This window comes from Spodoptera frugiperda, chromosome 14, assembly GCF_023101765.2.
Source record: "Spodoptera frugiperda isolate SF20-4 chromosome 14, AGI-APGP_CSIRO_Sfru_2.0, whole genome shotgun sequence".
Taxonomy (NCBI): domain Eukaryota; kingdom Metazoa; phylum Arthropoda; class Insecta; order Lepidoptera; family Noctuidae; genus Spodoptera; species Spodoptera frugiperda.
The window spans coordinates 4,168,355-4,183,184 of NC_064225.1; the positions used below are offsets into that span (position 1 = coordinate 4,168,355).

At 36.3% G+C, this 14,830-nt stretch overlaps 1 protein-coding gene and 1 long non-coding RNA gene across 2 annotated transcripts in view; both read right to left on the bottom strand.

The window, feature by feature from the left end:
• Positions 1-14,830, bottom strand: part of LOC126911422 (uncharacterized) — a 380,164-nt gene that overhangs the window by 81,557 nt on the left and 283,777 nt on the right. The window lies entirely within an intron of this gene.
• LOC118279290 (zwei Ig domain protein zig-8) overlaps positions 1-14,830 on the bottom strand; it is a 171,577-nt gene that overhangs the window by 13,271 nt on the left and 143,476 nt on the right. The window contains exons 3-4 of the mRNA XM_035598943.2: positions 8,102-8,235; positions 1,811-1,888 (exon numbers count right to left, since the gene is read on the bottom strand). Of these exons, the coding sequence (XP_035454836.1) occupies positions 1,811-1,888; positions 8,102-8,235 (212 nt within the window). The remainder of the gene's footprint in view (positions 1-1,810; positions 1,889-8,101; positions 8,236-14,830) is intronic.

Sequence of the window (14,830 nt, forward strand, 5' to 3'; positions counted from 1 at the left end):
TGATATCTCGTTCAAACCAATTTTCGTTGTTAGTTTCTATTGAAATCTACAGCATATATTTTTTTTAGTTTTCTCACTCTCTTATTTTAAAAGTTAGAGGGGGGGGGACACTAATTTTTTCACTTTGGAAGCGTCTAACTTTCAAACGGTTGATTTTGACGAAAAATGGTTTTAGGAACCTTAATGCCTTTTTTAAAGCCCTATCCATAGACACCCATCACGGATAGGTTAGCTGAAAAAAAAATTTTTTTTGAATCAGTTCCATGTATGGAGTGCCCTTTAATATTTAAATTTATTAATTTTTATTCAAAATTCGGATAGCGGTTATCAAAATACATCAACCTACAGAGTTTCAACTATGTAGGCCCAACAGTTTCGGAAATAAATGGCTGTGACATACGGACGGACAGACAGACAGACAGACATGACGAATCTATAAGAAGAAAATAAGAATTACATTTTCTTTGATAGCAGTATTAAAAACAAGTTAATTAGTGTATAAGATAAGATATTAAAACTATGATTGAAGCCGAAAATGATTTTTATTTTCCACAAAAACAATATGGTCAACTCTCCCCATACCTCGGTTCAAGTGTCCCTGTTGGTAGGGAGACTTGACTCATTTTTCATTTTTTAGTAAAATGCCAATAAAATGTTACTAGCGCATTTATTAGCAATATAATTAAGCACAAATATACCTACTAAAGTAAGGCATCACATAAGTGTATAATCGATTCTCTAAACCCAATAAACAAATAATTATGGTATTTTATATTAAAAGTGGTTCTACTCTCCCGGACTTCCCCTACCCTTAGTACAAGTTTCCATTATACGTTTAATGAAATCGAAACGCGAGCTGGTTTGGCGCTCTGATTGACCAGCTCGAATGAAGCAACCAATCAGAGCGCTGAACAGTTTCGTTTTTTTTTGTTCAACATAATGCAAACTTGTACTAAGACTACAGCTGTACTTTAGTCAAGCAAAACTCAACATCAAGAACAGAATTTAAATCGTCTGTATGTCTTACTGTACATATATACGTCCAACCTTATACTCGTATGTATGCAAACTGAATTTCCGTACATAAATTAGGATGACAGCCGGGCCTGACCGGCGGAAATCACACTACCGCTCAAATTTAGTGTCTCATGTATACAGGGTATAAACGGAACGCTCTCGAAAAAAAAAACGCTACGAAATTTTATTGTTATTATAATTTTAATCGTTTTTGTTTTAGTGTTATTCATGCAACATCAGTCTTACAGCAGTTGATTACAACTACATATTATAAAATAGAATAAACATTGAATTCTTTAAGTTTTTGAAAATAAGAACTATTTTTTACCATCATCCGTTTGCGGTGTTTGGGAGTTCCGTTTACACCCTGTATAAAATTTAGTATCGTAGAAGAAAACGTTACATACGCTACATTGCTATGGATGCATTTGGCTTCCACCATTCATATTCATTGGTACACATAACCTAGTACTGGTGGAAACGGACTCAGCTAAGTTATATTTTTTATATGGAAAGATCCGTGCTATGGATACACGCTATGAATGTGTGCTATAGATGGCTTCTCCTGTAGATGTGTGAGGAATCACACATCTACATAGCTTAGTATCAGTGGAAACAGTCTCATTGTTTCACAGCTTAGCTATTACATCTTCGTAGCATAGCTACATCTCTGATGGAAAAGCCCCCTCAGAGTTGTTAGACCACAAAAATATAACAATCCAAAGCATACAAAACGTAGTTCACATCGTTCCAAAGGTCGTCCATTTAAATATTTAACAAAAAAGGAACTTACTTGAAACCGCTGATCCGATGTATAAGTCAGGATGCCAGCAGTTAATATATGCAGATCTCTTTTCCTAATCCAAGATACCTGTAACAAAAGGAAAACTTGCTTACTGCCATTTCCCATTCTTTATTCCCTTGACCCAATTTGAATTCGCCATAGCACGTCCCGTCAAGGCGGGCTACTTATTAATTCAGAGCTCGCAAATTCGTTCATCGTTTTCAAATTTAAAGGAAACGTGTTGAATTTTATGCTAACAAACTTTTTGTCGGAGTTCCAATTGTTTTTTTCTGGGACAGATGCTTTTTTTTGTTTATTTTGTTTTTGTTTGTGTATGTTGAGAATTTAATGTGAGTTTACGCGGACTATTGCACACACATACCAAAGGCAGTCAATACTAGCTAATAATAAAACTTAGAATCGGTAAACGAGTGGGCGAATCATCTGATTGTATGCAATCGCCGCCGCCCATGGACACCCAAAGACTAGAGGTGTTATAAGTGCGTTGCCGACCTTCTGGGAGTTAGATATTTAAGGGTTGTTTGGGAATCGGGGATTGGGAAAGGGGATAATTGGGCCACCGGTAACCTCACTCCCACTACGAAACACAAAGCATGCGTTATTTGTTGTTTCACGTCGGTTTTCTGTGAGGCCGTGCTATCATTCCAAACGAGCCAGCTCATGCCAAAGCACGGCTCTCCCACATTTAAAGGTCAGGTCTTTAAATTTCAAAAAAGGTCACAGAAGTAAAAAGTTCCTATTCAGCAAAAGGCTTTGAACGTAAAGAAATTAAATCACACATACTAAAATGACCAGACTTCTTAATTTTGTATACACCCATTTGCACAATAACAAACGTGAGGTCACATTGTAAACCAAACAATTTCACCCAACCCCACTCAATCATAAAATAACTAAACAAATACTCGATCAGTTTTAATTAAAATTAAACATTTGTATGAATAATTTATTGAACAAACTTCTCGAAGCTTCTACTGCAGATTGTGGCGCTAAAATAGCTAATAATCAATACTAGGCTCTTTGTTAGTGTACTGGTATTGTGTGAAAGTAGAACGCTCTATATTCATCACTCTGTGGTGTTTATTTTTGTGGTTGAAAGTGTGTCGTAGTTGAGAATTAGTGCTTAGAAGAATTTGACCTTTATTTATCCTATTATAAAGTTGATTGTGTAGTTTAACATTAATGCTTTTGTCAGGTGATTGCAAATGCAAATGATAAAAATAACACTAATACAAAAAAAAATTCTTTGGGAAAGTTGTTTGTAATCATGAGTACAATCACGTGTTTAAATATCGCTCACTAATTACCAGTCACCCTACATAACTATGTATGTAATCTGTTTTTTTTTTCCAGTAATAAATATATTGTATTCGAATACACACCACCGTACATGGCGACCCTGCTAAGATACAGTACCATTAGTATGTGTTGTTTTTTATTGAACGAGATCAAAACAAGACTGCTTTTGAGGCTCTGATTGGTTGTTCTTGGAAGTTGACCAATCAGAGCGTTGAACGCCGTCTTATTTCAGTCTCATCAGTAAAACAAACTCGTACTAAACCCTCAGTTATTTATCCATTCAATATTAAAACAAAAATGAAAATTACCTCCATGTTTCACTACATATTCAAAATTGTGTAACAAGCTCTCTGGATTACAGACTACAGTCTACCTACTGAAACTGCTAGGATACAGTACCATTAGTATAAGTTTGTTTTTCGTTAAGTGAGATCGAAACGAGACGGCGTTTGATACTCTGATTGGTTGGTTCTTGGGAGCTGACCAACAAGAGCATCGAACGCCGTCTTATTTCAGTCTCATCAGTAAAACAAACTCGTACAAAGCCCTCAGTTATTTATCCGTTCAATATTAAAACAAAAATTACAATTACCTCCATGTTTCACTACATATTCAAAATTGTGTAACAAGCTCCCTGGATTACATACTACGGTCTACCTACACCACCGTACATGGCGAAACTGCTAGGATACAGTACCATTAATAAAAGTTTGTTTTTCGTTGAACGAGATCAAAACGAGACGACGTTCGACGCTCCAATTGGTTGATTCTTGGGAGCTGACCAATCAGAGCGTCGAACACCGTCTCATTTCGGTCTCATTCATCGTTAAACAAACTCTTACTAAGCCCTCAGTTGTTTATCCGTTCAATATTAAAACAAAAATGAAAATTACCTTCGTGTTTCACTACATATTCAAAATTGTGTAACAAGCTCTCTGGATAACAGACTACGGTCTACCCACACCACCGTACATGGCGAAACTGCTAGAATACAGTACCATTAGTATAAGTTTGTTTTTTGTTGAACGAGATCGAAACAAGACGGCGCTTGATACTCTGTTTGGTTGGTTCTTGGGAGCTGACCTATCAGAACGCCGCCGAACGCCGTCTCATTTCAGTCTCATCGGTAAAACAAACTCTTACTAAGCCCTCAGTTGTTTATCCGTTCAATATTAAAACAAAAATGAAAATTACCTCCATGTTTCACTACGTATTCAAAATTGTGTAACAAGCTCTCTGGATTACAGACTACGGTCTACCTAACTTAACGGTTGAGTGCGGACGTATCAATTGTTATGCGATAATCTAATATGTTATACTCAAGGGAGCAACAGCTTGTGTCACTCCGTTGTCCATGAATATCCAGAACATGGGTTGTAGTCTATTAATTTACATTTTGCAACCTTATTACTTGTTTGTTTAAGGTCCTATTTTCATGATACGTGTAGCGTTGTTTGTTCCCTAGTAGCTGGATGAAGTCTGTTTGCAATAGTTTATCTCATTTTATTTTATTTGAAGAAAAAAAAAACGATATTACGCGACATATAATACTCAGTATATAATCCTAATTAAAGACCACAACAAGTCGTGGTGGCCCCGAGGTTTAAAATGCCCGCTTCTCATGCATGAGAGTGCGGGTTCGAAACCTACCAATGGCAAATACCAATGTGAAGTTTTCTGAGTTTTACGTACGTTCTAAGATTAATTAGATACTACTGACAAACGGTGAAGGAAAACATCGTGAGGTAACCTGGGCTTATAGTTTCTAATCATAAGTTTAAAATTGCCAACCCACATTGAGCAAGCGTAGTGTTTAATGCTCAAACCCTCTCCATGCGAGAAGATGCCTTTGGTCAGCAGTGGCCACTTACATTATATGTATGAAATACCACAACTGCTCTCATAAATTCAAAAAACAAAATAAAACATTTAATAAAAAAAAAAAACTACACAATCCTTGAACGCCTACAAAAGCCCACTTAATAGACTTACAACGTGAAAAAAACCTCCATTCAATTTCAAATCACGTGACTAACCGCACTTGACTGAATTGCTGCCATATTGATTGACGCGTTTAATTGAAACATTATTAACAGTATTGGGCCTATACCGCAGTATCGGAAAGAGGTCAGGGTCACTAGCGATGTCACTTACGCCATTCCTGATACTAGTGTATTTTCGGTGCGGTAATATGGGACATGGGACGCATTATGGAGAGAAAAGGATCCTGTTGATAGGACTTTGTTTGGAGATGTGTAAGGTCCATTTTGCTTTGCAGGGTTTGTTGGAAAACTGCTCGTTATGGCTTGCAGATGTTTATGGCGTTTTTTTGATGTAGAACTTTCCTGACTTATATAAAAATGCATTTCGGAATTCTGTCTAGTTTCGCCTCCTGATAGCTAAATAGGTCTATCATTAGAACTTGAGACGGCCAAAGCCAAATCACGGATGAACTGATCATGATCATTCGCTTCCAACTGTGACGAAATATCGGAAAGTTGAAAAATCTAATAAACATGGTAAATATCCTGTCTCAATTTCTAATGATAGTGTTAGTGACCATGTCAGTCTAAAAGCTAAATAGGTTTTGACAAAGATGCTGAGTAGTTAGATCTCAGGAGACAAGCTTAGATTTAGATAGACATTTTGGTGTTTTAGCTAGATAAGGGAAATTTTGAAAAGGGTCTTCAATTGATTGACTTGTGTAACAGTTTTTGAAATAGCTTAGAACGTTTAAAGAGCTATGTATAAGTAAAGCAAAGATCAAATAGGTTTACACTAATTTTTATATCGAAACTACATACTTCAAGTGTATTTAAGTAGTATGTTTGTTACTCATCACTTCGTAATGTTTCACACCTAACACATCAACTGTTATTCTGGTCACACGAGTAAAGCCATTTGACCTAAATAATATTAAAGTGCCACGAATCATGAAGGAATAACTTTGAGAATATTCGCAAAAGAACCGAACCCGAGAGGATATCCACAAAAGAACAAAAGTTGCCGACATAGCCCAGTAGATAAGCAAGCTGAAATGGCAGTTGGCAGGGCACATAGCGGCAGAAAGGTTCTCGAGTGGAGACCGCGTACTGGCAATTGCAAGCGTAGGACAGGACATCTACCCACATGGTGGACAGACGACCTAATTAAGGTCGCAGGGAGCCGCTAGAGGCCGGTTAAGAGCGACCTATACGCTCTTAACCGGCCTATCTGTTAGCCATTGGGGGAGGCCTATGTTCAGTAGTGGACGTTAAGACATCCACTGCTGACGCTGCGTCTACTGGCTGATATGATGATGATGATGAACTTTGAGAATCACATACGCCTCTTTCATCTTGATAAAGCATTAAAATATCTAATAGACGATACTAAAATATATCGTGGAACAGCAAGCAATGAAGCCAATAACTTGGAATGACCCAAGAGACCAACAAAGCAGTCACAACACCTCATAAATTCGATTCATAATACACCATAGAGCGATCTAATTGTGAGCGTGTGGCTAATGAAACATGTATTATAAGCATGGCGTAGTATGAGCCATAGCACGCTAGAGTGGTTCGGTCGTGGCCCCATGGTAAAATGTTGGGTGAATTACTCAATCGAAATTGGTCATAGATTGAAATGTGTTGTGGAAATGGGATGGTTGGTATAGGTCGTGTTGGTAGTCTGTTGTAAGGAATGTTGATGTCTAGTTGGTAATGCGTGGTGGACTGGTGGTGATAGTAATTGTGTTTAATTGATCGGATAACATGATTTTTTTGAGATAATTTTTAATGTCCTATCTAATCTTCCCAATCCCCGATTCTAAAACAACTCTTAAATTCCTAACCCCCTAAATGTCGGCAATGTACTTGTAACGCCTCTAGTGTTTCGGGTGTCCATGGGCGGCAGCGATTGCTTACCATCAGGTGATCCTTCTGCTCATTTAAACTTTACTTTTATAGGGCAAGACTATTAAAGTCACATCTACATTATGCATTCTCGGGATAAATACAATTTGTCGTTGCATACAAAATACAAAAATACTTACTATGTTTGTCGACTATGTTTATACTCTTAACAGAAAAAAATAAACATACAAAACAGGATAACCTAACATTTTTCCTTATTCACCCTATACTAACGAAAACCATCATTGAGCATTGCCGGACTGCGAACCATGCAACAAATGTTGCAGAGAGCACCAAACAGGATAACCCAATATAAATTGACCTCTAAATCTTAATAATGTCTAGAAAATACAAGCTCAACTGTCATTGGTGGTTCAAGTTTTCTTCTCTGTTCAACTGGATTATGTTTGAAGACCAGTGTATCGTGATCTTTAGTGCTGATTCAGGCGATGAACAGATGAAGACAGTGTGAGGTTCCGGTCCAGACACGATGCACCGTCAATGGTCTTTTATGAGTTTAGCTGACTCCAGCTAAACTGCTATAAAAAGTATCTATTTGCACGAAGCTTTGTTAGAAGGAAAAATTAGGTACATATTATGTTATCCGTTTTAGGAAAAAAGCGAAAGTTCGTATCTTTTGTCTTAAGGTGTACAATGTTTGTTATTGATACGTTATTAGTGATACGTAAAAACGGGTAACTGTTTTTATTACCATATACATATGTCACACCAACAGCCTATTAGGCCACTGCTGACCAAAGTCTCTTCTTGCATGGAGAAGGTTTTGAGCATTAATCACTAGGCTTGCTCAATGCGGATTGGCGGTTTCAGACCTATAATAAGAAATTATTAGCCCAGGTTTCCTTCCAATGTTTGCACTCGCCGCCTAAGGAGCGGCCAACTACGAGTATAAGTTAAGTCAACAACAAGTCGGTCACCTTTCTCTTTTTTTCCATTGTTCAGTGTTCCAATTTCTCTTAAAGATAGACAAAACATCGTCCCAAACTCAAAACATTTTCAAACTTCTTAAAAATCTTCACAACTTCATCTAATAAACTAAAGTAAAATAAACTATCTTACTCACCGCTTTGTCGCCGAGTTGTTCAACCCTACAATGCAGGAACGCGGTCTGTCCGACCACGGTAGTCACATTCCGAGGCACATTGTATTCGAAGTACGGAAATGACCCCACGCTGTCCTCTCCATAGTGTGCGGTACCTGCGACCAAAGAATGTATTTTGTTATTTTATTTTTATATAGGTATAAGTTTAGGGTTGGTTTTTTATTGAGGTTTAAGTTGTATAGAAGTTTTCTCTAGTTGTGGTAGGAATTGGAGGGAGTGAACATTTTACTTCCATGATTTCAATTGTCGCGTAAAGTTGTCTGTATTTTTGTTTACTGTTATTATATAAAAAAAAACTTAATATTATCATTCCAACTTTTATAAGACATACTAAATTAATTATTATATTATCTGCTTACTCATGTAACTGTTTGACGAGGAACTCGACTAGTTTTAAGCCGTGCTAGAGACTCATATTCATGAACAGCATTCCGCGACACACGATGCAGCATGATTCTATCATGACTTGAAAACGAAAACAAATACTTTCGAAGATATATCGATTTGAATAGTTTAGGAGTGGGATCTCCTAAACTATGATTCGTTTTATTCAAAGTATGGTTGTCTTATAAGATAAAATAAAAAATACGTGTCTAATATTTTTCATTACCTAACAGACGAACTAAATCCATTTTAAATTTTCATACCCCATCATCATTCTTATTTAACCAGCAATCTCCAACCAAACTTAACCAACGAACACCCAAAAAATCAACCTGCATCCATTCCATACTGACATTGACAAGACAGTCCATTCATACACACACGCACTAGACTTCAAACGTCCTATAAACCTGTGTCAGTTGAACTCAGTTCCCATACAGCTCCAACATGATTGTATTAGCTTGATAGAGACTTGATTCGAGGGCTGTGGTTTTACCATTCAGTTATTCGTTGTAAATTCAACCTTATGTGACTAGGTGTAACTGGCATATGGACTAAATGCTTTTAGAGATTCGCATCAGTGAGATAGGTTTGTGTCACTTTGGATTAGTTTGCCTTGAACTAAGATTTGTTGGTCTTAGTCTTGCCTCGGTATGCTTTTTGCGACTTTTCTAATCTTTTTACTGTCTATTTTATGGGATGGGAACAAACGAGCAAATCTGTACCCTTAGAATGAATTAGCTTTACTTTTAAAGTAATCCTCTGATTGGTCGGTTCGAATAAACCCACCAATCAAAGCGTCGAACGCGCTCTCGTTGTGATTACTTTAAAAGTAAAGCAAACTCATACTAAGGGTATTGATGGCAAGCAAATGGCACCACTTGGTGTTTAGATTAAGTCGACGAAAATTGGTATCATCTTTTAGTTTATTGCCTAAAAGAAGATTGCAAGTTGAATAAAATTCTTTTAAACAGCATAACGAGCGATTAAAGTTATCCAAGTATTTCCTAGAAACATCTCACTTTTTAAGATTGTCCGTCTTTAAATTGCTATTTACATATTATTTTGCATCCTTTTTTATATAAATTGGGCCAATTTATCTTCTTTGCAAGTCAAAAAAGGGAAAGAAATGCTCCTAATGCTTGAGCAAGTTGGTGGCGTTGATAAATTATGCTCAAAGGGTCACTTTGACGTTTGATATACACGGGTGCTAGAATTTGTAGCCAATCGCCTTTTACTATAACGATACCCTTTTTCACGATTTGTGATTTCAATTTATTTATTTGTACGTTTAAATTTTATTCGGACATCATTGGTCGTTTTGTGCAGGTATCTTTTGATTGATTAAATATTGATAGGATGAAGAAGACTAATTGTTCTTCTTCCACGTGCACTGGAACAACATCATCATACGCTACTTTTTTCTCATCCTTTTATTTCTCTTTTTCTTTTCCTTTCGGTATTAATTCGCCTTCATTTTGCTCAAGTGATAATTATTATGGGCTGTTTCATAATGTCTGGATAGCCGTCATATGTCCCAAATAAATTTGAATCAAGAACGTAATTTGTATGAACTATCTTTCATACAAGTTTATCGGGTGAAGGTGGTGAAACAGGCGCTTAGGTATGTAAACAAATGAAAATTCTATCAGAACTATATAAATGAACTATACATATAGATTTTCTTTGATCTGTGAGAAATTTTTAATTACAATAATTTCCACTTCATGTATAGTAACACGAACCTCTCAATTGATATTATACTCTTCTAGGTTCACTCACTCCCCAACTTATTTAAAACCTTAAGTAGAACTCCACCACAAGTTCCCGTCTTATTGTACTCCTTCAAACGCAGACTAAATGTAGCTCATTACATCATACCTAGCGATTCTCTTTCTAACAAAAAGAATAGAAGAAAGCACAATTATTCAACACAAAGGCTACTGTTGATTAAGAAATTATTCAGTGGAACAACATTCTGTGAATTAATGCTGTTGTTCAGGTGAATAGCCTAATTTTAAAAGGCCATTAAAGACCTTTTTTGTGGATAAAAACCCTTTGGAATGATCCTAATGTTTAGGTATTTTGCTAATTGTTTCTTTTGTGTGAGAATTCTGTAATTTGTAGGTTGCAGTATTGCTCAGTACCTATTATTGTTCTCGCGAAAATTAGGCATTGAATTCTTGGGTTATTTTTGTGTGAATTGAATATTATGAGGGAAGGTATATTCTATGTTCTGTAGTCAAATTACTACATATACATACTCAAACTATACCGCCGCTGAATAGAATGGAAGCGACTATTTACAACTAAACTGTACAATGCAAGTGTTACTGGGCTTTTTTTCGGTTTAACGTAATTTTCACGGAGTTTGGAATTGGGCCCAGTATATGGCAATAGACTTACATGGGACTTAAAATACAAATGGTAAAAAGTGCGTGTATATTGTATAGTGGCATTACTTGTCTTAATGTGCACCTCTGCCTACCTCTTCAGAGATAAAAGACGCGACAATACGAGTACGAATATTCTTTCCCAAGATAAATAAACTCAGTACTGCATACATTTATGTAACATAGATATTGTGCATATAAGTAAAGGTATTTTATACCATGCGATCGCCGTTCACAATCCAATTACTGGAACCGATACTAAGGTTAGAACACGGTCAGACTGTGGTCAGACTTTCAAGTTTCAGACTCAGTTACTACAAGAGTAACTTAAGGTAAGGTTAAACTATTTGGTTACAACGTGGAGGAGTCTGGTGTAATATTCAAGAAGTATATATTCGAGAACGTGTTGAAGTTTGGTGTAATATTCAAAATTATTCGAGAATATATGGATTTAAAATGGTTTAACAATTTTAGATTTTATTATTTTGGTAGTAAATAATAATAAAATATTGTATTTTAATGATGTGTTTATATGTATAAGCAGTATTTACAGAACGCGAGCTCAACAGCAGTGGTTCAATAGAGGGATCTCCTTAATTATTATGGGCCTAGCCATATCTGTCCAATAGATATTTATAAGATGTCTTTGTCAGAGTAACTCAAAATGGAGAAATAAAACTTCCACGCGAAGATCGACATCCGTGCGGGCGGAGTCGCGGGCAGAGCTAGTTAAAAATATAAATTAGGCAATGAAATCAACGATCATTAAAATGGTGATTAATTAATAAACGATTTGAATCAGCGATGCTACAGATTAGTAATTCTAATCATATACATCTATCAAATATTTGGAATGAAACTGAATTTGATGAAAATCATTACCAACGACACATAGCCTGTAATTATTCATAATGTAGGCACATTATAGTAAATACATATTAATTTTACTCTAAATTACTGTTATTAAAATTAAATGTTTACTATTAAAAGTTGAAGACTATGCTCGGAGTTTCTTTGGGAGATCGAAAAGAAAACGAGGAGATCGGCAAAAAAAACAAAAGACGCTGTCATAGCTCAGCGGATAAGCAAGCTGAAGGGGCAGTGGGCAGGGCACATAGCGCGTAGAACCGATTGCCGCTGGGACTGAAAGATTCTCCAGTGAAGACGGCGTACCGACAAGCGCAGCGTAAGACGTCCACCCACAAGGTGGACAGACGACCTGATTAAGGTCGTAGGGAGCCGCTGGATGCAGATTCCTTCCAACTGGTCTATTTGGAAGTCATTGGGGGAGGCCTATGTTCAGCTCTGGACGTCTTACGGCTGATAAGATAATGAAGGTAATGAAAAGTTGAAGAAATTAAAACCCGTATCCAGATCTAAAATTCTTCATCATCATCATCATCAGCCTGTTCTCATCCACTGCTGGACATAAGACTCTCCAATGGCAAGCCACTGAGCTCGATCTTCAGCTCTACACATCCAACCATTACCAGCCACCTTGCGGATATCATCACTCCACCTAGCAAGAGGGCGCCCTACACCATATCCCTAATTATATTTTGCCAAACGAGTAATTTACGTTTACAACCGACGTAAATTAACATCATATTAATGTCATTTCGAACATTTTAACCGGAACCTTTTGAGCTCTGCTAGTTGCAGTTCCCAGCTTATTAGCGCCGCATGAAATAACTCAAATATTTATGCAATCATTTGCATAACTTTCATTACCGTTTAAACGATTCTGTATTTATATCGCGTTTCTGATTAATATGTAACGTGATGTGTAATTTTCGCAGTTTTTGTTAAAATTATGGCTCGTAGTGATGTGAAAATAATGTGTATTATCTGAGAATCGTTTGATTGAGTTTTTTATTCGGAAATCAAAGTATTATGTATATTATGCTGATATTGGTTCCAGTTCTGTATAATACGATGTTAATAAGATAAAATATTAAAAAATTTGGTCATTTTAGTAATTATAAATACGTATTGCTGATTTGTGGTTGGTTCTTGCAATCTAAGAACCAAATCGGAACCCCTTGATCAGCTGTCACATTTGTTACAACTAGCTAGAGTTTGATTCAATAGGTTTACATAGTAAACTTTCTCCTTTGGGAGAAGAGGTCAGTAGTAGCCAAAAAGTTGTATTGTGAAATCATATAAGCTGTAATGTAATGTTATATAGTAAACATTATTTTTTTTACATCTCAGGACTTGACTTGATAGGCGCTATGTATCAGATAACTTTTTAATTAAGAACGTAATTCGTATGTACTATCCGTGACAAGTTTCTCGGGTACTTATAATTATGAAGGTGGGGGAACAGGCATTTTGACTTATGGGGCATATTTAACAAAATACAACACAAAACACATTTTAATACTAAGACGACACCAACAAACACCAAGCACATCAATATAATATATGTTTGATGAATTTTATCAACGGTTTACCGCATCTGTCGACATTAATATCAAGCTTCAACGATACCCTTTCATTATGCGGCCATTTTGCCAAATTGCCAGACTTTAAATCGCACCGTTCACATCTCATTTACCATCCCATGATACGGTTTTAAAAACAAAAATTTAATCGAAATAAAATCTTGTTTTTATGCAGTTTGGGTGTCTTTTTGCTTACACATGTGTTCAGGTAAAATATACCTTTATTATTGTGTTCACGAATGTATTCCGTATTTTGTTTTAATGTCTATATTTTATTGATTTTGCTTGTAATTTACAGTTTTGTGTGGTCTCGTTTCGTGATATTAAAGGTTGGAAAATAAAAGGATAATGGTGTATTAATATTTTCCATTGAAATTTAATTAAATAAAATAAAACGCACAAGGATTCGGAGCTGCGCACTGACTATCGGGTTACCGGGGCTCCGGCTCGAAAAGCAGGAGTAGGTTAACGTTGTGGTTTTAAGTCAGTAAGAGTCTGACAATCCCTCTCACCCCGCTCAAGGCAAGAAATATTCTCCCACAAAAATGTATAGTTCTTTATAAAAGGGTTTGCCATAATCGCTACGCATGACAGACAATTTTGTGATCACAACTTAGAAGGTTCAGATTTATCAAAGAGTGCTGCTGCCCAATTTCTTAATTTATAGTCGTAAAATAGGGAAGTAACTATGGTAATCTATTTAGCCCTCGTCACACGCATTAAAAGACTTAGGAACGCCTTATTTTCTGCACAAGAAATCCCTTTTTTTTCTCAACCTCACCGTTTTTATTTGTTCAAAATTACATACAAAAAAAGGAAAAACACAAAAATACGTACCCTTGACTTTCGTACCATAAAAATACATTATTTCCTTCTCACAAAGAAACAGCCCAATACAACTACTAATTACTACCTCAAACACAACCACGATAATCCTTCTAATTGATTAAACAATAATAGCCACTACTCCGATCACAGAAAGTATAATATAGAACTGCAAAGGCTTCCTCGTTCATGTGATTACACAGGGGTAAACATGGTAAGCCTATTAAATGGTGGTCTTGACATATCGAATGTTAGATGGATTTACAAATGTATGTATGTAGTAATAAGCTTGTAATTACAATGGGGTTATTATGGAACTGAAGATTAGGCGGTGCAGTTTAAAGACTCGATTTTCTTACAACCTTCAGGTGATTGACAGAGATGAAACTACAGAAGTACATTAAACATTTTTTTTTTATATTTAATGGGATGGCGTTTGGCCTCCATCTTACCTGGTGGTAAGCTATGATGTAGTCAACGATGGAGCACCTATGAGTAACCTGTTCACTCGAGACCTGAAGACACCTAAGTTTTATTTTGTAGGAAATATAAACTCCGGCAAGGAATTCCATTCGTTGGCAGTTCGCACAAGGAAAGTAAAGTTGTAGGTTTAACATTAGCAGTTGCAGGTTTGAAAAAGG